Raw genomic sequence first — 24,786 nt, forward strand, 5'->3', positions numbered from 1 at the left:
ACTTCCTTCCCCTTTACTGCAAAATCAAACATTTATAATTGTAACAATTATGAGGTGCCATAAAATATTCCTGCCATGCCACTCTGCAGACTTTGAAAAGTCACCCAATCTTTCCGTGTTAATTCAGTGTTGGTCAACCTCAGATTACAACAAATGTAAAAAAGAAGTTTATTTGAGACCATGGAGCAGCACCGAAAAGTGGCAAAAATTACTTGAATTAAGAGTAATTAAAAAACATGCATTTTGTTTGCACATAATTGGATGATTTGAGGTTTATACAAATGAGGTCAACAGCATATATTAGTGTTGCTCAACCTTTTTAACATGTGTGAACCCTTGAATTACCTTTCAGATCTCCATGTAACCCCTATCATAATAACTATATTTATCACAGTACAGTAGCGTGGTGATCAGTAGAAATAGTGCCTCTTATATTGCTGGCCAGTGGGAAGAATGTCACCCTTACAAATAGCCAAAAAGATCATTGGGGTCAGTTAAACTGTCCTGTAAGTCACAAATGCTCATTGCTCAAGGAACCTCTAGCAACCTCTAAAGAAACCTATGGTTTCACTAAATCCCGGTCGAGAAACCCTGTTATATATTATTTTAGCAAATAATCCCAGGTAACTGATACTGGTATATACAGGACAGAGCTAATTCCAGTGCTGGTACCTCAAAGCATATAATAAAAAGTTAAAATACTGACCTGTGTGTTAATACGAATTGCTCCAATGGATGGAATCTCATAATAATACCCTAAAATAGAATAATAACATAGTAAAGCAGATGCAATTCACAGTAAAAATCACATAATTCTTTACCTACAGTGATAAAAGAAAAACAGTATTTAATTATTTGTTATGGGTTACATAGGTTGCTTTTTTTATTACATAACACAGCATTTAGACTGTTGGGTCATATAAATACTTTTGGTGTTACTTAAAGAAATATTATTATCACAAACATGTCCTAGTTAGCCATGAATGTGGAGTGGTCTCCAAACCAGCATTTTAGCAGCTCGTTAAAAGTTAAGTAAAGTTAAATACATCTCTGTAGGTGCAGATGCTAATTACATTAAACTGGTTGAAATTGAGTGCTTTATTATTAAGGTCTAAGAAACAAGTTCTCTTTGATCCACCCTTCTGACAGTGGAATGGAGCATGGAAAGATGGAGAGAATATATTGCAGAAGAAAGAAGGGCATGAAAGTAAAGCTGCTGTCTGCTCTTCATCAGAAAAGCACAAGTTCATACTAAGTAGCACCATTACAGTACCTACAGTAAGTTCTTTCGAAGGAACTTTATTTCACCAGTTACTGATCTGTAGCAGGTGGGAGAACACCACTTAAAAAAAAGGCTAGATCATTTACACTCGTGGTTAGCTTTTTTTTTCAATTTCGAAATATCAGATAATAGGAAGCTTTTATTGCACAAAGATAATGTAAAAGCTCAGATATGTTTTAACATTTATAATATATAATTACTCTGGTCTTACAAAATGGCTTACAAAGTAGTTAAACATGAAAGGGGGAAGGGGAAGTTTAAAGCAAATCACACTTTTGCTTTAAGTGCTTATGTCAGTAAATGGAGACTAAGGGTGGCCAGTTGAGTTCTCCTTTTTTGAACAAACTAATTTGGGAGCTCAGTGAACTGGTATTTTTATGATCAATTATAAAAGATTTACATTAAACCTTATGCACAAAGATTTTTGGGGATAACAAGATCAACTGCTGATGAACATTTGTGATTACAAATGTTGGTTTTGTAAAAGGTACTAAAAATATTCTGAGGGACAGACAATTATTGATAAATGCAGGATTTTAATGGGCAATGTATTTCTTAAATAAATACTACATGTTTTTTCATTAATGTTTATAAACTTTCTTCAGTAATTATAGGTACTTAGAAACCGTACAACCTAGAATGACTAAACTGAAAGCTGGGAAACAGCAGTTCTTTATTAATGCCAAGAAAATTGTCCTTTTTTTACTCATAATGAAAACATAATTTTGCAGTCTTGTTCTGTGCCCTTCTGCCCTATTTTTGTTTAGGAGATGAGAAACACTCATTTTATACTTTTATTATCTTAACCCTTCAAATCAGTGTTGTACAGAAAATGTATGGCTGAACAAAAATAATCACACTATCTTATATTTCACTAAAACACATTGTGAGTCATTATTTTAAATTGAATATTTTACAACTAGATATATATATATTGCATACCACTGATCCTATCTGATAAATTACTTTAGTAATAGCTTTGGAACTTAAGTCATTACCCACTGGGATGTGTTTAATGTTTAATTCTCACAAGCACTAGTATCTACATGTTTAAAAAGTTATAGCTGTATAGTGTTTAGCTTTACCAGCTACTTTAGCCCTCAGTTCTTGTAGGCACATGCCAAAGGTAGGATCAGTTATTCACTGCCCTCTGAAAAAGCCTTACCCTGTTTACAGTAGGTTATCTTATACAAAGTTATAATACCTATATACCACATAATCTTAGCCTTGCTCCCAGGGGCATATCTAGATACAATATGCTCACCCAGAAAAGTTCTGATTGCATCTAAATTAAAAAATAGATGCATACCTCATCACAGGAATTCCACAACTTCCTCTATTACAGCATCTTTACAGACCTGCTGCTGTTGAGACTCTGGCCTTCCTGACTCTGCTTTAAAAACTGATATACAACATCTTTTGTCATCTTTTGACACCAAAGTCTGGAGTGGTGATGTATGTGAGTGACGTTTAAATAAAGGTTGATACAGCTTTAGTTATGAGTAAAAGATGGGCCCCCAGCCGTCACATGCAACTGTGGGGGTAGTGGGAGTTATAGTTGCATCTGTGCACACACATATACATTAAGTTTGTGCGTACATTTGCAAAACTCCAGTACATTTTTTAGCAATTGCCTATTGCAATTAGGAGTTAGTCCCTGGTCCTTTCAGCCAATGGGGTTGATTTAGACCGAAACATCTGTACTTTACAAACTTAAAACAATAGTCACTTCACTGGGATTTCAGCAAGTTTGCAGTAGATAATGTGGGAACATAACATGCAAATACACAGCTTAATAGTGTATTTTTTCTAATTTGCATGAATGCTTGAAAGAATAAAACTCTGTATAATATGAATATTTCCAAAACTCAAACACAATTAGCAATTTAATTTAATTAATGTTAATAAAAAGGTTTCATGTAACTATTCATCAGTTGCATTTATAGGTTAGCAGGAACTTGAGCCCCTATTGATATTTCTGGTAGACTTTTTGTAAAAAGCTTTCTTTCAGTCCTGCCATATCAAGTTATAGAGGCTGAAATCTAATCCAAGACTTGGCCACACAGAAAATGTTAAGCTGCCTGTTGCCAAAATATTCTGTAGTATTTCCTGATGTATGAAATACTTTATTCTTTTATGACAAGTTACCCAGGTCCAAAATCAGCAAAGCAGACTCAAACCATGATATTTCCTCAACTGCACATATTGGAATGTGATTTTGGTGCATAGTGCCTGTAAACATTGCAATGTGTAACTTCCAAAGAGTTCATCGTTTGTTTTATCTGTTCACAAAACATTGTCTGCTATCCATTGCGGTTGCTTTCTCAAACTGAACCACTACTCTTCATTATATGGTTATTATTAACCATAGAAAGGTGGTGGTGCACTCTAGAGATTACTGCAGATCCTTTTCACAACCTTTAAATGGCACTGCCCATATTTATTTTTGGCATCTTCACAATTCTTCAAGACCTTCTGAAATTTATTTTCACTTATATGGAACATAAACAGACATTTCCTTTGTAGACTAGATTCTTTCAGTAACTAGATGTGGTGCCCAGGTTTTGTAGGCTGCGGAACAGATTGCAAAAGTTTGTGCATGTTATTTTAAGATTTACACAAAATATTGTGTTGTATGTTTATTAGGATTTTAGGTATTATAATGACTTCAAAAATTGAAGCACCTATGTATCAGCTAGGTTCTAGGTTGTGGGATGATTAGGATTTAACTAAATATAAAACAGTTTAGGATGGCAAGAATTTGCATACATTATACAGTATGCCATTACTCCTTGTTATGTTCATTAAACATTATCACAATATCACTACTTTATCTAAAACCTTAAAGTACAAATGTAGGTCAAATAAAAATAAACAAAAGCCACTTAGATTATAGTATAATGCACTCCAAGTTAATGATAGAGTTGGCTAGGCAATATTTCTTTTACAGAAAAAAGGAGTAGGTCAAAGTTTAGAACATTTGTCTTTACTCCTTAATGCAAAAGAGAACAGGTAAGCATAATGATTTACTTCCAGATTCCAAACCCCCTCTGCACACAAAGACCCTTATTATTGTTTCATTTCAATATGAGTAAAGCCAGACTTATACCAAATGAACATGAAATAAATAGCTAAGACAAAAGCAAACTCTTGTCACTGTTCCACCTTTAGATTTTCCGATTTAAAACATGTAGTTTAGGGTTGAATCCAAAAGCTTTTTGTACATAAATATTTTATAAATATGTGAAGTTTAAAAGATTATCAGATATTACACAGCAAAAAAAACATGGCAACCCTTTGAAATATTTTTTTTTTTTTTACTGTACCTTTGTTTTCACAAGCCATCCACTGTATGGGTCCCTTATCATAATTATGCTGTCCAACGGAAAAAGTGAATACTCGAACCTAGAAAAAAATAGTAAATGCTGATTCAGTTATGCAATATATAATTTAAAATTCAGTTAAGGTGATACATTGTATGGTTTTATGATTAAACATCAATTATGGATTGCACAATTGTCATAAACTTCTAAAGTTCTAATATTTTACAGCATACATTGCACATCTGCCTACATGAAACAACCTTTAATTTAATAAAAAAAAATGTTTTTCTTCTGACTAAACAGACCCTGTGAAATCTGAAGTCAATATCCGAATTGAAGCTCCTAACAGGGATGACAAAAACAGTTGTTATACTTAGCAGATTGGAGCCTCAAGGCTCTCCCTCAATAAAAAGCAGACAAGTTTGTCTTAATAAAATAGCAGACAAGTAACAACTGTGAACAATCATGGTTGTAAAACATGGTTAAATCTAGCACCATTTTCACAAAAATTAGATTTTCCAGGTGAAATTATTTCCTTAAGAGTTGGCACGATTCACCTGCTCATCCCTATAGTTGACCTTCACATATGAATTTACTGACACTTATTATACCTGCTGGTCCCTGGTCAGTGATTCAGAAAGTATGACATAGAAAACTAAGAAAATGTTTTTAAGCCTCTTTGACAGATGTCACTATAACAAGTGTTCCCCTGCAAACAAGATTTCCCCTATATTTCAATGACAACTCAAAATATTGTATTTTCATAAAGTGAACTTTTTGGTAGGTTGCAAAAAAAGTCTATTACTTAGTATATTTTGTTTAAAAATAAATACACCCGGTACATGTGCATTAACAAAATGGTAGCACAATTTTGTAGCTTCAGCAATGACAAAGGCAGGTCTGCTCCTTCTGACCTTACAAAAGTAAAATGTTACATGAAACATGAATACTCTGTGAACTCCCCTAATAACATCTGAATAGATCATTAATTGGAAGAGTATTTGTGGAAATGGAACAGAATGAATAATGTAAAATGCTAACAGATCTTAATCAATCCTGTACATGACCCTACACTGAGACCTACACAAAACTTGAGATATACCAGACACATAAGACACTATGCATTTCCATTTACTAACTGCAGATGATTCCAGGACAAGTTTAGAAAGAATGAATACAGTGCATTAAGTGCTGACCTCTGTAATGTAAAGGAGGTAACCATCTTACACAAACATTTAAGTATCGGGATCTGTAAGTAATACTTTTAATAAAAATGTATAATAAATGTGAATCAACAGCTTTTATGACTCTTTCCATAAGTACTGCAGATGTCATTACGCTTGACAAATTAGTACTTCAGTACATCACTTTACTAACCAGCTTCAAACAGATGCCTAATCTCCAATGACATTAGAACTTCAGGGCTCTTGTATGAAAGCATGTGCAGACTTGCAAAACAGCATAAAGCTATAAAAAGAATAAGACCTTATTCTCAAAAGACCCTCAGTTTTGTTCTGTTTTTCATATGTTTTACATCCATTTTTCATATGTTTCCTATAAATTATATATTTTCTTGCTTAGTTTACCAAAGCAATCCACTTTTTTGCATCAGACTGAACTCACATCAGTGTGTAAAAGCATTACAACCACAGTTACAACTAAATAGAAAGTCTTCTATTATATCATCATATAGTGGCTATTGTATTTACAACTTTAAGTTACTTCCAGTAATATCTTCCAGACATCAAACTTACCACTTATACCCATCTTAGATTTTTGGCACAGACTTTAACACAAGTGTTGAACACTATTTGAATGTTCTATTAGAGTGGAAAGAAATCTAATTATTAGAAATTTCTGAGCAGACAGGTTCTTTACTTTAGAAAGGACAGGTGATATATTTGTTGCTATAAAATAAACTTACCTGTCTTCTCTTAATTTTTTTTTAACTAAATTAAACTCCCCTGGCTCTTTTTCCAGCTCTGGCATCCACATCTGGTCCTCTTTTAGGATTGGAATCTTCGGCCATCTTGATTGGCCAGGCTGGAATAATGTAATTTCTTCCCCACGTGCATGTGGGAGTTCATTTAAGCATCGTGGCCAACCAAGATCATATACTGAGCTGTGCATGCACAAGTACTCCCATTGACCATCGACATAGTGGCATTTAATACCACTATTTTTTGTACTCTCAGCAGAATTTTTACTCCTACTGATCCCCGGTGCTGGAAGATTTTATATTTTTACTCCTTCTGCCCACAATCCAGCCGCCAAGTAGTTTTACTAATAGTGAACTAGCCCCTTGTCTAAAAAGTTTGTGGGTTAATGATCAAGGTACTACTAGGCATAAAACTTTTTCAAAATAAAAATCTTTACATAACCTTATTATACATGTACAAAGCCCATCTATTATAAATATACATAAAAATATTATGTATTGATGCCATGCACATAAATAGTAATAATTTGCTGGTGCTAAATGTAAAAGCCAACATACACATTAAAATTAAAATTATAGGAAAATTACACCCGAATTATTAACACAAACAATTCTACTTTTTCCAGCCTCAGCTCCCTTATCAAAACCCATGACATGTTTATTTTACAGAAAAAAATATTCATTTCAGTGCTGAGCTATTTTAGGATTTACCATAAGATACAGAAGCATGACCCTCTGCAAAGTTACAGAACTGTCACATGTTCTGTTCACACAAAATTCTGGCGTAAATAACAGATGTCACTATATTAGATTACAGGAAATATTAATCTTCAGATTGCTGAGGCAAACATGTATTTGCTGACAGTGTCATCTAGATGAAAATTTACAAATGTCACTACAGATAAAAAATTTACTGGTAGCACTGATGGCATAATTTTACGTAACATTTGATTTAGAGCTTATACAGGGCTCTCAAAAGTTGGAACAAGCAGTGAGAAAATGAATAAAAGAAAAATATGGGCTGCTAGGAAAAGGGGCATTAAATTGGCATTGGTATGTTTTTCAGTGCTGTACAAAGTCCATAGTTGTGTCACTAACTGTCCCCCCAAAGGAGCTCACAATCTAATGTCCCTACCATAGTCATATGTCATTAATGTAGTCTAAGGTCAATTTAGAGGGAAGCTAATTAACCTAACTGCATTTTTTTTGGGATGTGGGAAGAAACCACAGTACCCGGAGGAAACCAACGGAGACATGGGGAGAACCTGCAAACTCCATCCGAGTAGTGCCCTGGCTGGAATTCGAACCTAGGAGCTAGCGCTGCAAAGGCCGGAGTGCTAACCCCTGAGCCACTGTGCTCCCCACTCTATGAGACTCTGTGAGAAAGTGTACAGGTAGCCCCTGAGTTAAGGACATCCAATATACAGACCACTCCTAGATACAAACGGGGCTTCCCTGCTCGTTCGTGTGCAGGACACATGATTGATAGGGGGGAGGGGGCAGTTTGCATGACTTGCAGAGGAAATCTTTTGCTAAACACAGCTGGGACTGAGCTCTTCTGCAACCTCTTGTAACTCCCTAATGACCAAGACAAGCTCTGCAGTTGTTTCTTTTTGCATATCAAAGCACAACTTGCTCCAGAAGTTATTGAAAGTCTAGGCTCCTTAAAGTTTTTTTTTTTTTTTGCTTTGTTTGTATTGATTATACAGTAACTGAGACCACCCGGCCTAATAAAGTCACTAAAGTAAAAAAAAAATGTGAGCAAATGATAGATTTCTTACCCCTGATGTTCTTAAACTATATGACTAATAGTCCCCATAAATACTTTTATTCTTTGTTGAAAACAACCTTTAACCTTTAATGTCTGTGGCTACATTGCATGCCCTATTTAGATGTCCTCATTTGTAGTCACCTCTTTGTGCTGTAGAGAGCTGAGATGATAAACAATGCAAGGAATCATCACTCACAACCTCTACACAGTTTGTCACTTTACAAACTAACAACTTCCTAGAGTAACAGCAAATATATGTTAATTTATCATAAATGAATGAATATACTTTCTCTCTCTCGCTATAGTCCTGATTTATTAAAGCTCTCCAAGGCTGGAGAGGATACACTTTCATAAGTGAAGCTGGGTGATCCAGCAAACCTAGAATGGATCTGGTCTGGGATTTAAAACATTTGCTAGCAAATAGCTAATGACTTTGAAGAAATCCATTCCAGGTTTGCTGGATCACCCAGCTTCACTGATAAAAGTGTATCCTACCCAGCCTTGGAAAGCTTTAAAAACTCAGGGCCATATATATATATATATATATATATATATATATATATATATATATATTGTATAAATATATATGATTTTGTGCTTGTTACACATTTTAATGTGATGACTGTAAGTTTGGATCCCCTTTATTAAAGTAAAGTTACTTGCATACAAATAAATAGCATGAAACATGTCCCAACATATGTCAGGATATTGCTGGCTGATTCATTCATTATGAAAAAAAATACTAGTCCACTTTGCCAATACAACTGAAAGTACCATAAATGCTTGTTGCTGGGTAAAATAGTTTGTTAGAGAAGCTATTGCATTTTGGAAAAAAAAAATCCTAAACAAGCTTACTGGGGTTTGAAAAACACACTTTAATAATCTTCCATACACACTAACATCCATCCAAGATACAACCAGAAGCAAGGTATTTTACACTCTAACAAATAACACTTTTCTTTAAAGCAAAACTATTTTTATGAGTTACAAAGGGTTTTTCTAGTAAGGTCACATAATTTCTTTTTCTGAATCATTTTACAGCATTGATATGAGGTAAATGTATGATTATATTATTCTAGGAAACCAAAGAGTAAGAACATAAACGGGGGCTTAGAAATCTGTGTTGGAGTAAATCTCTGTGCACTTCCTCAAGAGGTTTTCTGAAGTCTGTGTATGATAGATAGCCCAACTGCCTTGTATCCACTTGCCTGCGTGATATTATCCTGTATAATTTCCGTTCTTTTGCTGGGCCCACACCAGCAGGTGTTAGGAGACTTCATTTAATAGATTTGGACTTCACTGAAACCTTCAGCATATGGTTATTTTTTGTACAATTTCATACTGATTAATGTGGTGTATGCTTCTGAAAAAATATTCAGCAAATCTTTACATTTTTACAGATATTTTTGACAAATATAAAACTGTAATAGTTTATTTTTGATGTTGATGGATACTACTGTGAACTGAAAGAATAAATCAAAATATCTGTAAAAACTCTTGCAATATATTATTTTATTTGTAAATATGTACATATTTTGTTTACTGAGATATATATATATATATATATATATATATATATTTATATGTATATATTTTGCTTCTTTTTTGTTGCATGTTTTACCGGTGACTTAGTTCTATACTTTCATTCATCTGGTGATTAAAAAATGTCCATATAGATCAATAGCCTCTGTTAATAGATATAATAACTTTACAATCAAACCTGGGGCTGATTTACTGAAAGAGTATTAAAATTCCCTTGGAAGAGAATTTTTAGTTAGCTTATTGAGTGTGATGAAAAGTAGTTTTGCAAGGAATATATCCAATGGCATGCAAGGAAATGTAAAAAAAAGAAGATGATTTTTGCTTGAACATGATTGGATTTGATGTAAGCAGAGCATTTTGTCAATAGCTATGATGAAGTAATTATCCTTGGCAGGGAGTAATTTGCTTTGCTAAGTGAACAGTACTCCTTGTTTCTAAAACAACTAAAAAGACTGAGGTTAGTAAGAAAAATATTTATTATGGGCTAATAATACACCAGATAGGCATTTAAATTTATCTTTGTACAGAAGTGGGAAAAGTAAGATTAGATTAGTCAAAAAGGCAGAGATGAATATAAAACAATGAAGGTACCAGACCAGCCTCACACCTGTGATTGGAGAGTGGGGGGGTTCTGTCATTATGACATCACTCTGGGGGAAGTCTCCTCCTTAAATGACACATGGCTCAGCGCACATGCGCGGTCCGGATTCCGTAGATTTACTGGTCCATATATCTGCAAAACGTTGGGGACTACTGAACTAACCCATAGCCTCGGGCACTATGACCACTAGAGGGTGTCATTACAAAATGTAGAGTTTGATCCTGCAACTTCTGGCTGACCAGGTCTACAGTAACAGAATGCACAAAGTGATACTGAGGTCACATACAGTGCAAAGACATGTGCAGAGTGACCTTGGTATTGAAGGTATCATCCTTTTTATTGCATTCTCTCTCACTCTATCCCCCACTCTCTGTCTTTCCTTCATTCTTTCCACCCTCCAACTCTCTCCCTCTCTCTCCTCTCTGCCCTGTCCTCTCTATCTCCTCCCCCTCCCTCCCTCTCTCTCTAGGTATATTTTATATATTTTAAAGCTCTCCAAGGCTGGAGAGGATACACTTTTATCAGTGAAGCTGGGTGATCTAGCAAACCTGGAATGGATCTGGTCCAGGATTAAAAATGTTTGTTAGCAAATTAGTTTTAAAAATCCATTCCAGGTTTGTTGGATCACCCAGCTTCATTGTGGAAAGTGTATTCTCTCTAGCCTTGGAGAGCTTTATTAAATAAGGCCCTCTGTCTTTCTCCCTTCATCTCTCTATGGCTTCACCTTCTCTCTCCCCTTTTCCTTGCCGTCTCTTTTACCCCTGTTTCCTCTCCCTATCTCTCTCTTTTATTCTTCTTTCTCTTTCCACCTCTCTCTCTACCTGCTTCCACTCTCTTCCCCCCTCTCTTCTCTTGCTCTATCCCCATCTCTCCCTTTCTACTTCCCCTCTTCCTCCCTCTCACCCCTGCCACCTTCTCCCATATCTCTCCCTCCTTTCTTGCTCTGTCTCCCCCTCTTTTTTCTTCCCCCTTCTCCTTCTCTCTTTCCCTCTTTCCCATCCCAACCTCTTTCCTCTTAATTTCTCTCCTACTTTTTGGTAGGGGAGTAAAAAGCAGAAATCCAGTCCTGGTAGGTACATATTGATCATCAGGCAACTATAGTAAATTACCGCAAAACTTGTGTCCTTGTGTGTAGGTAGGTCAGCTCATGTTTAAATAAAACAGAAGATAACACTACAGTGTGTCAATAATCATTAAGCACCCAATTTCTTAAAGAAACCCCATATACAAATGGTATTATTTGGTATCATTTTATATATTAGGCCAAATTTTATTTCCTGACCAGCAGTAGACATACCTGTCACATTTACATCACACAGAAATAAAAAGGGTAACTATTGCCTACCATTTGACTATTAATATTTGGGGGAAATCGCAATACATCCTTCCAGATAAAGAAAAATACTTGGATATATAACGACTATATTTGAATACTAACAATCTTACTACATTGGAAATATTTTAGGACATTGTGCAGTGATTACAACCAACATGTATGCATGCAGTCAATAAACAAGACAGCTTGCAGTAATTATTTCTGTGTCTCACTGCTGCCACCATGTGTCAGTTATTGTAAGACGCTCACATTATGAGCAATCAACAAAACAATACAAATAAATAAAATAAAGACTACAGCTGAGCAATTACTAAAATAATAATTTACTGGATCACTGATTTCTAGTAAATCTATAACATGTATTTTTTACAAGTATTATAAACAGAAAAATATAATATCTTCAAGTATTAAAAAGCTTTGGAATAAACAAACTATTTTTACCTTAAAGGACTACCACTCTGAAAAATCTTGTATTTTGATAATTGTATATGGATTATACATGTACTGTTTTCAATATAGTAATATATTTCTTTTTACATTTCACATTAATATGTTTCTTATTCTATTTATGCAGAATAAACTGCGCAGAAGAAATTACATTGGAAAAGGATGAGACAAACATAACAGCGGAAGGGGGTATAAGACCATTTTGTTTTATTCACGTGATATAAATATACAGTTTAATACATCATATATATAAATAAGAAATATTTCTTGCTACCATTGCTCAAGCCTGCCCCCTCTCAGTGTAATAGTTTTTCACAATTCACATCACTAGCAATTTTGTAAGGACAGCTTGGTCTGTTGTATGTATTTTAGATAAAAAGCAATAAAATATATAAGTAATTAAGAAAATAAATGTTTAAATTGCACAATATGGCAATAATTGTAATAACTCCAATAGCTATGAGATCACAATTTTTTTGCAATAGTGGCCTTTTTTAGTCATTATTGAATCTTTTTTGTAATGCAGTCAGGCTGCATATTCAGTAATAATCATGCCACTTTTTACTTTATAAATCAGGGTTAAAGTACCCTTTGCTGTCAGACCATAGGAGAGTCAACCGCAGCTCTCACACACAAGCTCTGTTGACCCGTCCCCTAAAGACTAATTGCATCTGCATATGGGTGTCTCCATAATTGATAAAGATTGAGTACTGGGTCTGGAGTACTGATAACACGTATGGTTTATGCAGTATTTATTAACCTAATTGTATTCTTCAGGGAGGTCAATAACAGGTCCACCTTGTCCAACTACTTGCAATTTACACCAGGTACCATTGGCTCTGTTTTTGATTGAAACTTCAGATAAGTTTTTCAGTTTGATACAGAATGGAAAAATGTAGGGCCTCTGCCTGTTTTTTTTTATTAAGGAGGTTTTCATCTTTTACCTTCGGCACCGCGCGCGATGATAAACGAATGGCGTCCTAAAAGGGTATTTTAAAACATAAAAAAAAAACTATATTTTTCATTTTTATACCAATTTTTTAACTTTATTTTTATACCAAAATAACAATAGATTACAAAAATAATGTTTTATCTACATCAAAGGGTACCACAGTTATGACTAGTAAAAGATAACACAGAAATAGTATAATCTAGAAACAGAGTTGTCATTGTGTAATCACGTTTTATCTTTTTGTAAGCAGAACTGGTCACAGTTTCTTGAGGGTTTTGGTTTGGCTTTCCTTGGGAAGAACCACCAGAGTTCACAAGAGGCTAAATTTCATGGACATGTGTCTTTTATTATTCTAGTTAAAGTAGAACTAAGTTCTCACAAATAAATATTTTGTTTTGTAGGACACGGTAGTAATAAAGGATCACTTTTAAAAGACTCTTTGTATGTATTTCCTGTGGCCATGGGCATTGATGAATTTATTGAATGTAAATTTTACAGTCGTGACACACATGCATTGTGATAGCTGGTTCTAGACCAGCACTGAAATGTGCGGAGAGGGGTTTACTATACTACACTTCTCACCCTAGGATAGGAAGTGCCTATGGATACACTGGTCTATATAAAGGAATGATTTATACAATATAAACTGTACCGACCCTTCTTCCTTTCCCCAGGCCTTGTTTAACTACTCAAATGGCTGCAGCCATCCTCACTGTCTGCAGACAGGCTGATAGAAGACGTCTGCCTGTGCACAGATTAGAAATAGGGTACAGCCCATTTAAATTTAAGGGACACTAGTATGCAGGCAGCTATGCAATACATTTCCACCGGCCTGGCTGCTGTTTGAAGAGATACTAATTCATGCAATGAGGGGGGCGGGTAGGATGTAGGGGATTCCCTTTAAAAAGGTAAACATGTATCTTTTGTATCAGGTTCAGATAAAAAAAAATATCTTAGTCATGAACTAGATTTATTAACGGCAGGCATTATTCAGATTTTCCTGTATGCATTTAATCAAAGTCACATACACTTAAACCTAGAATAGAAAAGCTATGTAAGATAGAATAAATAGAATTAGTTAAATCACAATTACTTTAGTATTTCTGGATCATTTCTTGAGCATATGGTCATATAATCCCTACTGTGGTAATTTTCTGTGTTCGTCCAGCAAGACTGAAGATGGTGATGTTTTTAGAGCAACCATTTATTGTACTTTCTGCAGCTATGTATAGTACCTATACATTGCATGCAAATGTTCTCAAAGTTGATGTGAACTATTTGTCTATAATGGTTGTGTCTGCTGCCCATTTCGTACAGCATTTTACACTGTTCTCTGTAAGTCGATGTTTTCTAGTTTAAATAACCAACGGCAATGAGGCTTCAGCTAAATATACACTTAGTATACTTATACCTGGTAATCTTTATTTTCCATATACCTATACTCAGAACTATATTTCACACTAAAGTGCACTATAATGGGGGGTACAGGTAGGTACCAATGACCTACTTTTTTCTCATGCATTTTGGAAGAATAAGTCAGGACTATCAAAAAAAAACTCAGTGATACAGAGAGGTTCATCAGATTCAGCTGCCTTTCTATATCTCAGAATTTTTTTTTATTCATATATACTGTGAGTAAAATGTAGGGAAATTAAACAAACTGAATACACCTGTATTACTGGTCACAAGACCATTAGATCTTCAAGGCTGGAGAGGATATATTTTCGTCAATGAATGGGTAATCCAGAAAACATGGAATCTGGTCTAGGATTGTAATCAATTGCTAACAAATAGCAAATGACTTGAAGTCTTGAAGTCTTAAGATTTAAGAAATCAATTCCAGCTTCGCTGATAAAAATGTACCTTCTCCAGCCTTGGAGAGCTTTAATAAATCAGGCTCTTTTGATCTTTGGAATCACTCCACAGTGTTATAAAAAATTGCTTCCAGGTAATAACGGCAAACATTATTTTTTCTTATGTCTCAATCCCTTAAAACATAATGTTGTTACACATAATGGGCCTGTTTTTATAATGTTCTCCAAAGCTGGAGAGGACACACTTTCTTTGGTGAAGCTGAGTGATCCAGCAAACCTGGAATAGATTTCCTAAAGTTATTTGCTATTTTTTGGCAAATGTTTTTAATCCTGGACCAGATCCATTCCAGGTTGTTTAAATCACCCAGCTTCACTGATGAAAGTTTATCCTCTCCAGCCTTGGAGAGCTTTAATAAATCAATAACTAAATATTTTTATCTATTACCATTATAAATCAAGGAAAACACTTCTAAATCTTAATTTCCTTAATATTGCTGTTTTTTTTGTTGGTCTGCTGATATAAATTGGACATCAGTGGGGTAATTGGTCAGAAAGCTCAACATAGGTGTTATGAAAGCTTAACCCAAGCTTGTAAAATAACAGTTCTGAAATGAAGATTGGAATCTGATGGAATGTTATGAGACAATACAGACAAACAAAGATCTCCTTTAAACACTCCGCTAAATACAGCCCAATTATTTCTATCATTACCATTTAATTAGAATTTGCACTGCACAAATACATATATTTTGTGCCAAGAATATAATAATTATTATTAATTTTATTAATATTTTATTAATAAATATTAATAATAACAAACATGATTTATATAGCACCAACATATTACTAGTGCTGTACATTAAATAGGGGTTTCAAATGACAGACAGATACAGACAGTGATACAGGAGGAGAGGACCCTGCCCAAAGAGCTTACAATCTAGGAGGTGGGGGAAGTAACACACAATAGGAGGGGAGATATGTAGTGGTGGAAAGTAGTGAGGGTTTCAAAAGACAGAAGATGGGTAGGCAAGTTTGAAAAAATGGGCTATTATACTTACTGTTTTATTCTTATTGTAAAGTTTAAAAGTTTCAGTTGCTTTATCCTCCCCTCCATCAGTAAATAACATAATGATCTTGTTACAGTTTGCTCTTGATACATTAGTCTGTAAATCAAATCAAAGAAAACTTAGTTGTTGCAAAATGTATAATAAAATATCCATCAACAGCACAACGTCATTGTAATATTTACATGTGATAATGTTAGATCAGCCTTTTTTACCCTTTTTCAGGGTTTCAGAGAACCCCTGATTATAAATAATAAAATATTGTTACTATGCATATCAGTGTACATTAGCCAATCCTACACTGCTGTTCAATATGAAAAGTGCAACCCTACACTTGTGGTCAATAGAAAGAAATCTCTTGACAATGGTGGTCAATGCATTGATGTGTGTGAAGAATTCTAATGTGTTATTGGTGTCAGTGGTGCCTGAGATACAAGAGGAAAGGATCAATTGATTCAATGCCGATAAGCTTTGCTGATTGAGATTGATGACATAACTATTAGGCATTTTCATCAGGTGTTTAAACCACCACTGCCCACACCTAAAGCAACCCCTACCAACATTTAAATGAATCCTAGGGTTTAAATATTTGGACAAACTGTGCCTTAACAAATATATTCCATTTGAGGCCTTTAAAAGGTCCTAAAGTTATATTTAAGTCATAAATAGGGTCAGTCCATCCAAAAGTGATGTAGGCAGAGTTTGGTGGGCTTATTCACCATCCAGAGACTCAATTGAGAATTACTTTATTGTACAGTTTCTAGCTCTTAGTTCCTAACAACAATACTGAATTGTACAATTTCTATATTTCAACCCCTTTCTTAGAAATTATTAATTAAATTAACAAAAGAATAGGCTAAGGGTAAAAGGTGGAGTAAAAAAAAAATCTAGAAAACCATTTATACAAAAAAACAATTACGAAACAGTAAAACAATAAGGTAATAAAGACTAAATTAATCTCCTCTATGAACAGGATGTAAAATATCAGTAGTGAATCCTCCCATGGGTAGTAGATAACAGAACCCATTTTGCTTGTACAATTTTTATCTACAGTTCATAATCCCTACATGCACAAGAAGCCAAAGTAACATGTAAATCTTAACTCAACAATCCTATCTTTGGCATCACTGCTACTTTCACAGCCTCATCAGTCATATTAAAGGAAGGCATAGCATATAGGATGGTGTGGGGAAAGTTCAACATTTATACAAAAAGTCAAGATTTCCATAAAACTTCTGCTGCCTATATCACTATATCTATAGGGCAAATCTGCTAATGTATTTTCATTATATTATTTGTTTGAATTAGCCAGGTTTAAAATCCTAAAAGCATTGCACATTGAATGATCAATTTAGAGACACTTAACACTTGTGATTTTAGGGTTGGAATTCAGTGTATTTGCCTCTTAAAAAGTTAAGATACAGCACCCTATTGTGAGATCAAAAGTAATTTCCGCAAGATGCTTATGTTGAACAATAATGACAAGCTCTTCATATGTCTGAATTTGCTTAAGTTTAAGATGACAATAGTTTCTTTGATACATATACTTGCTTTTGATTCTGGAAATCACCAAACTGATTCTATACACATGTATAGAAAAAAAGCCAAACATGGGAAAAAAAAAGATAAAGTTTACAATATTTGCATTCATTTAGTTCACATTTACAAAGCTCATTGGGGATTATTTAACCAAGTAACCAAGTCCCAGAAAACATTATAAACATTTCCTATAATATCATTATTGTAGATTTCAAGACCACTGTATATCCTGCTTCACCATATGCTTGTTTTATGGCTTAATGAAAAATAATATTTCTTATTGACATAACAGCTGTCCTGAGAGGATATATAGAATGTCAAATTATTATTTAGTCATATATAACCAGTTCCAGCAAAGACTGATTATCTCGATTTCCCGAGAGCTCATGACTCTTCGCATCTTAATTTCCCCAGATATATCAGGCCCACGATCATGCATACATCTTCTCTTCCTCTTCATTTTGTAAGCTAAATTGTAACAATACTATTTAACTAATAAGTGTATCTCTTATAAATGAAGAATGTGCATTTGGAAAGGAAATCCTTTTTCGCTCCTATAGGGAAATCAGGAAAGTTCTATCTGTTTCTGTCCTTATGAGAAATGGCCAGAGAAATAGTGAAATAAGTATGCTTTCAACTTTTCTCACTTGCTAGAGGTTTATATAATGTAATTATAGGTACTTCCTCTTGTTTCCATTTTAATAAAATATGTTTCTATATCGTTAATTCATCAAATAAGTAGCTTGTTTCCTTATGTCTGCTAGTAAATAGAATAAAAGTGTACATATGTAATCAAAACACTTTTATTTCCTTAATTTTACATTTTAAATTTTAAAGTGGTGAGGGGTTAGAATTGCAGTCAGTTTTGGGTAGATTTACCCCTTCTATTTATCCTGATGACCACTGTTAGCCATAAAAAAAAAACTGTAATAGAAAATTTGAAACATCTCAGTTGTCACCAAAAACTCGAAGGTGAATTAAACCTGGTAACTACTGTACGAAATGGAAATTCCTATTTTTCCTGTACAATAAATAAAATTCATATTTTATGCTTGGACATCCTCTGTTGACCAGAGCAGTTTGTACATTTTTGCTTATTTGGCAATAATTTTATATATATATATATATATATATTTATATGTATATATTTAGGATACACAAGGCTTCTTTGGGTAGTATTGGGGTTGATTTACTGAAAGTATTTATACACCAATAAAATGAAAGCGAAATTTCACAAAGAGAAAAAATAAGCAAGGTGAAGCTCTGCTGACCATTCATGTGCAAGCACAAATTATGTTTTAAATTTCCTTAGACATTATTAGGCATTCTTTGAAAAGTAACTTTTTACCATATTCACTAAGCTAGGTGTAAATTCGCTTACAGAGTGATAGTTCACTTTGCTTAGCAAACTCTTTAATAAAAACCCATTTGCTATGACATCCACAAACAAAAAAATTATAAAAAGAAAAACTTCCTTTTCTACTACTTTAATCAATGTTAGTTTAAAGAAATATAGTTACTTTAGATAAAAAAATACAATTCGGTATTTATGTGATTTATTACATTTGCCCTGTTTAAAGTTTGCTTTCATGATAACACCTACTAAAATATCTGTCGTACCTACACAGCAACTCCCAGATCTCATTTTGAGATGCAGAATTGCCAGCAAGTGGAAGGAGAGGAGCAGCAGTGGCACGGAAGAACTGGAAGATATACAGATGGCCTGTGTACTTTAATGAGTTCTCTTTTAAAGTTTGTTGCACGTAAACTGTGTTCATCTTTTTCAATTAAAATATTTAAAATAAAAATACTTTTTGTCAAACATAAAAAAATATATTATTTTATCCTCCTATTAGATTGTGCATTCATTTCAAAAGACCTAAACAAAGTTCACCCTGGAGATTGGCCTTGCTAGCTCCAAATCGATAGCTGAAGAATACACAATATGACAAAATGCTATATAATACATTAAAAGGATGAAATAAACATTAGAAAGAGTCCTACAGTATATGAAGCAGATAAATATATTTACAGATTGTCTATTTCTATTAACCTGGATTTACCTGTTTAAAAACAACATTTAATGAATTATCTTTACAATAATTTTTTATGTAGAAAACAAGCCTATATTACGTTGTTGGAAGTGAGTTGAAAACTTTAATACTTACGTTTCGGAGCTGATCAAATGCAAACTTGAAGCCTTGCTTGTAGTCCGTCGTACCTTTAGCTGTAATATTATTGACTGCTTCTTTCAGAACTTTTTTATTGCGAACATTTGCCTGGACAAGATGGTGGAAGCAGCTGACATCATGGGCATTGCTATTAAACTAAAACATAAAATAAATGTTAATGACTAAAGAAAATCATAAGCTTAGATTCTGATTCAATTTCTAGACAAAGTATTCTGGAACAAAATCAAGGAAGACAACTCCTTGCCAAATATAAAGCAATGAAAAAACCACAGATACTTGCATTTCCCATCTGTCTGCTCTGTTGGATATAGATTTACTAGCTCTGCACACATATGTTGTATGGATTATTTGGTTAAATTAAAGATGCACCTAATTACATTAAACTCGGATAGGTTTTAAAGATAAATCCTCACTATTCCACAGTTCTCTACAAAACACATTATACTCACACAGCTTAACATTACCCACATATATTAAATGCACTTTTTGCCTGAAAATGACTTAAGGACCACCCCTCCCCTTGCACACACACACACACACACACACACACACACACACACAAATATATATATATATAATATATTTATCTGAAAGTAGATAACATGTAGGAATATATTGGCATGTGAAGCTGTAAAATTGTGTGTGCCTGCTAAATGGCAAAAAAAAAAAAAAAAAAAAAAACAAACAAACGTGGAGGATGCCCTCTTTTTTGCAATTAAATAATTTTAAATTTATTTATATTATTTAAATTAAATATATTTTGCAGAAATGCATTATTGCTTTACATTATAAAAGTCTCATATTATTTGAAAACATTCTTAACAAAGCATTTTGGAGAACATATAATTTCTGACAGGATTAGTGGTCCAGATATTTATATTTGTTTTTCTTTCCTTATTTCTAACTAAAATCCTCCCAATAAAATATATATATACACAAACATACAAACCTCCCACAAGGGTCTTGAGTCATTTATCATTTTTTTTTATCACACAGTACAAAACTATTCCCTTATAGTTGGTTGCAGCATCTAAAGTAGACACATGTATGTGCCTGATTTATTAAAGACGATGACCCTGTTTTATTGAAGACCTCCAAGACTGGAGAAGATGGACTATCATGGGTGCACCTAGGTAATCCAGCAAACTCAAAATCATTTGCTATTAGTTGCCAAATGTTTTCAATCCATTATATTCCAGGTTCACTGTTTCACCTATGGTAGTCTGTCTTCTTCAGTCTTGGAGAGTTTCAATAAATCAGGCCCTATATCTAACATAATGGTCATAATAACATATTCTCCAAACCCTGTAACCGCAACACCGGATGGTATACTGCGTTCACTAATGATGTAATGTGTAGTTTATTCACACAATATTTAACACAAGATAAACTACAAGTCTTAAAAATCAAAATGAAATGGATGATAGTTAAATAAGGATTAGTGTGAACTGAGCCATACATATATACATATATTTATATATATGTTTGCTTTTTTTACAAACGACTTTAGTGTGTAATATACCAGTTTTGACAACAATATATATATATATATATATATATATATATATATATACATAAAAAATATAAAATGAAAATGAAATATATTAAAAGTTAAAAAAAAAACCCTTACCTAGGAGAATAAACATAGAAAAAACAGCAAAAAAAAAAAAAAACCCATAAAATCCAGATGGGGGGGGGATTGCAGTTTTTGAAGAATTTCATACACCTTGTATAACTTATACAATATAATATGCACAATATGGGATTTTGGTACCTGCATGTTTTCTATACCTTTACTTTCTGAAATTGCAGAAGCAGTTAAGCACTTAAGAACACCTTAAAACCATATTATTTTAATCCTGTTTAGACGACTTGCAGTAATTTATCTTAAATTATCCAATTGCCTGAGCAACATAATCTAGGTAATTTATATTAATTACTGACCTGCTGACAATGTGCAATTTAGCTGAGCTGGAAAAACATTAGATAAATGTGGTAAATAAATTGCTATATTTATTTATGTGAAAAACCTCTGCATAGGCTTCTCTAGCTTCAATGTAAAAAATGCTTAACAATGCAAACAATTGCTGCAGACATTTTATTTATGATTTGTTGAGGAATATGTAGCTATGTTACATAATTTTATTGTAACCTTTTAAATGATTAATTTGGTGCTTCTAAATGCAGAAAAATAAATATGATGGTAGATTAATGTAAAACAATGTAATAGTAGGATTACTCTTATTGGGGTAATAGCATACAGCAAAGATATGGAGTGGGATGTAGAGATAACTACAATAAGAAAGGAAGATACCAGCAAATTTCAAAGTGAATGAATATCTGTGATTAGACCTTTTCTTGAATTGGAGACCAGCGCCACCAACTTCTTTCTTTTTCTTTTTATATTACCTAATCTCATACGGTGCAGGCAAGAGATCAGGTGACATGCCTTCTTGAAAATGCAAAACACAATGTGCTGATCTCACTGCCCATACATGGGACTGGCACATTTATTTCTTTTACATTCCAATAAAGCCCCTTACTGGGCAAATCTGAGATCCGGCATGTGCAGAAGGAACAGCCCACAGCCTCCTGATATACAAGACGTATGTATACCAGAGGAGGTTTTCCCTTCAGTCTTTACCACCCCAGTTGTAAAGATGGAAGGAGAGGGGTCTTCCGCTTCAAAAGAAAAAAGTCTTAAAAACATATTATAATAAAGTCTTAGCCATCCTTTTACATAATGTAAAAAAATTGGTGATGGGTTTGCTTTAGGATAATCTGTGACACCCCAATAGTGTTGGTGGGATTATCAATCATGTCACGTAGGTGTAAATGGGCAAGGCAGTCAGGGAGGCTCATGGCATGGCATACAGCTCATACTGGATGGTCTAGAAGGGTAACAAGTCCAGAATCTCCCATAATACCATAATTCTGGTTATCATAAACAAATAAAAACAATAGTAGTCCTATTGAAGAAGACAGAATGGTACGAGTCAGAGAAAAGAGGATGAACAAAAAGGACACACATGATATACACATAATATATTTTTAGCCTTATACTCTAAAATAATATATATAAAATAATAATAATCTCTTTTTATCTACAATACAAATAGCTGAGACCAATACAAAGGTTACTAAACAGAGCCACTAGGTGGTGACAAAGTACCAATGGCACAGTTTTGCTGCTAGAATCACAATTTGTGGTCACAATTCTTTTCCTATATTTTAATAAATCATAAGACATATAACACAATGCTTTCAGCATCCTTTATGATTTAATACAATATTTGATTAGATACAAGAATCATGTACTGTTCTAACAAGCAATATTTAATAAAAGCATAACAACATATCTACTGTGACTACTGTTTAGCTAATATATTAAGAATAAATAACATTTGTACAATACTTTAAGGAGTAGGCATTGTAGTAACACCATAAAAAAAATTAATAATCAATAAGTGTACCAACCCATGGCATTCAATCAAAATCTCACTAACAATATTTCAAAAAACTTCTAAATGTGCTCGTAAACATTGTGTTGCTTTTCATACATAATTTTCATGCGTCCTATTTTATATAGTGACCAAATAACATCTATTACTAATTGTTATACAGAGACAATAGGGTGGGCAAGAAAAGGTTTTCTTTTACTTAAGAAGGTAAAACATTTTATGTTCTTACCGAACTGTACAGTCTTAGCACTAGCCCCAAGATATGTACTCTTAATGCACACAAGTTGGTTTCCTTTATTTCTTTTTTTCACATATGCATTTCTTATCAGCTCATGCTTACACTGAAATAATTCCTAAAATTCAATGGTCTCTTTGCCCAAATTATTTTTAAAAATAATGAGAAATGTTAGAGTGTGCGGCCTTTTATTTATTTGTTTGGCCAGGCAGTGTATTTAGACCTGTGAGATGTGGCTGACAAAAGTGAGGAGGGCTGCTCTACATTCTTACTATGCTGTCTACCTGTGTCAGTAGTGCATTGTCCATATTTGTCTTCGATGGTTTTTTATAGCTAAACAACTTTTTATTTGAAGGCATGATTCACCCAATCAGGTTGACACACATAGACACACATAATGGGCCTGATTTATTAAAGCTCTCACAGGCTGGAGAGAATACACTTTCATCAGTGAAGCTGGGTGATCCAGCAAATCTGGAATGGTTTTCATTAAGCTACAGTTATAGCTACTAAAAATCATTATAGATACCTACAAGTAAGTGCATTTTAAATTTTATTTTGAACATTGAATGACAATACTATCTATTACTTCATATTTTAATTTATCTCCCTATACTATACAGGTTCTCTTATACCGATATCCTGGTGGTATGCAAATGTTATCCAATTTCCTCATTAACCATAACCAATAAACACAAACTACCATGAACATGCTTAGTAAATAGATTAAGTAAGGATAACTATGATAAGAGAGGCAACCAACCAAAAAGTAAGGGTATACAGTGTTTAATGTATAATAATGCAGATTGAAATCAACCTAAAAACTCTCAGACCTTTAAACAAATTTCTTTATTTTTCATATCTAGATCCTACTGTCCTTCATAGGACAATTTGGTCTAAACTCACTTACTACCTCTTTTTCTTTACACTCCATTCAACATCCTATGATTCACTCCCACACAATCGTACTCAGCAACTACATTACAAATCTATTTTCTATGAATTCAATAATAATTTGTTGTTTTTGAGTATAATTTATGTTACCATGTAACTCAATCTGAACATGTATTTACAATTGCTATGTCACATTGAGAGATACATACGACGTTTGATGACTCTAATATAATATTTGTACTGTATATATTATTATCTTTGTACAGTTCATAATCTCAAGAAATCCCCTGAGGAAGAACTTTAGAGCGAAACGGGTCAGGCTTGAGATCCACATTGGTATGTATATATACTAATCCCATGTGCTCTCCACAAATTTAATGTGAATTTAGATTTG

The 24,786-nt window shown here is 33.7% G+C and overlaps 1 protein-coding gene across 1 annotated transcript in view; it reads right to left on the reverse strand.

Annotated features, from left to right (window-relative positions):
* Window positions 1-24,786, reverse strand: part of CACNA2D1 (calcium voltage-gated channel auxiliary subunit alpha2delta 1) — a 128,223-nt gene that overhangs the window by 59,712 nt on the left and 43,725 nt on the right. The window contains exons 6-9 of the mRNA XM_072399049.1: window positions 19,779-19,937; window positions 16,066-16,170; window positions 4,609-4,687; window positions 707-756 (exon numbers count right to left, since the gene is read on the reverse strand). Coding sequence (XP_072255150.1) covers window positions 707-756; window positions 4,609-4,687; window positions 16,066-16,170; window positions 19,779-19,937 — 393 coding nt within the window. The remainder of the gene's footprint in view (window positions 1-706; window positions 757-4,608; window positions 4,688-16,065; window positions 16,171-19,778; window positions 19,938-24,786) is intronic.

Source organism: Pyxicephalus adspersus, chromosome 2 (genome assembly GCF_032062135.1).
Source record: "Pyxicephalus adspersus chromosome 2, UCB_Pads_2.0, whole genome shotgun sequence".
NCBI classification, from domain to species: domain Eukaryota; kingdom Metazoa; phylum Chordata; class Amphibia; order Anura; family Pyxicephalidae; genus Pyxicephalus; species Pyxicephalus adspersus.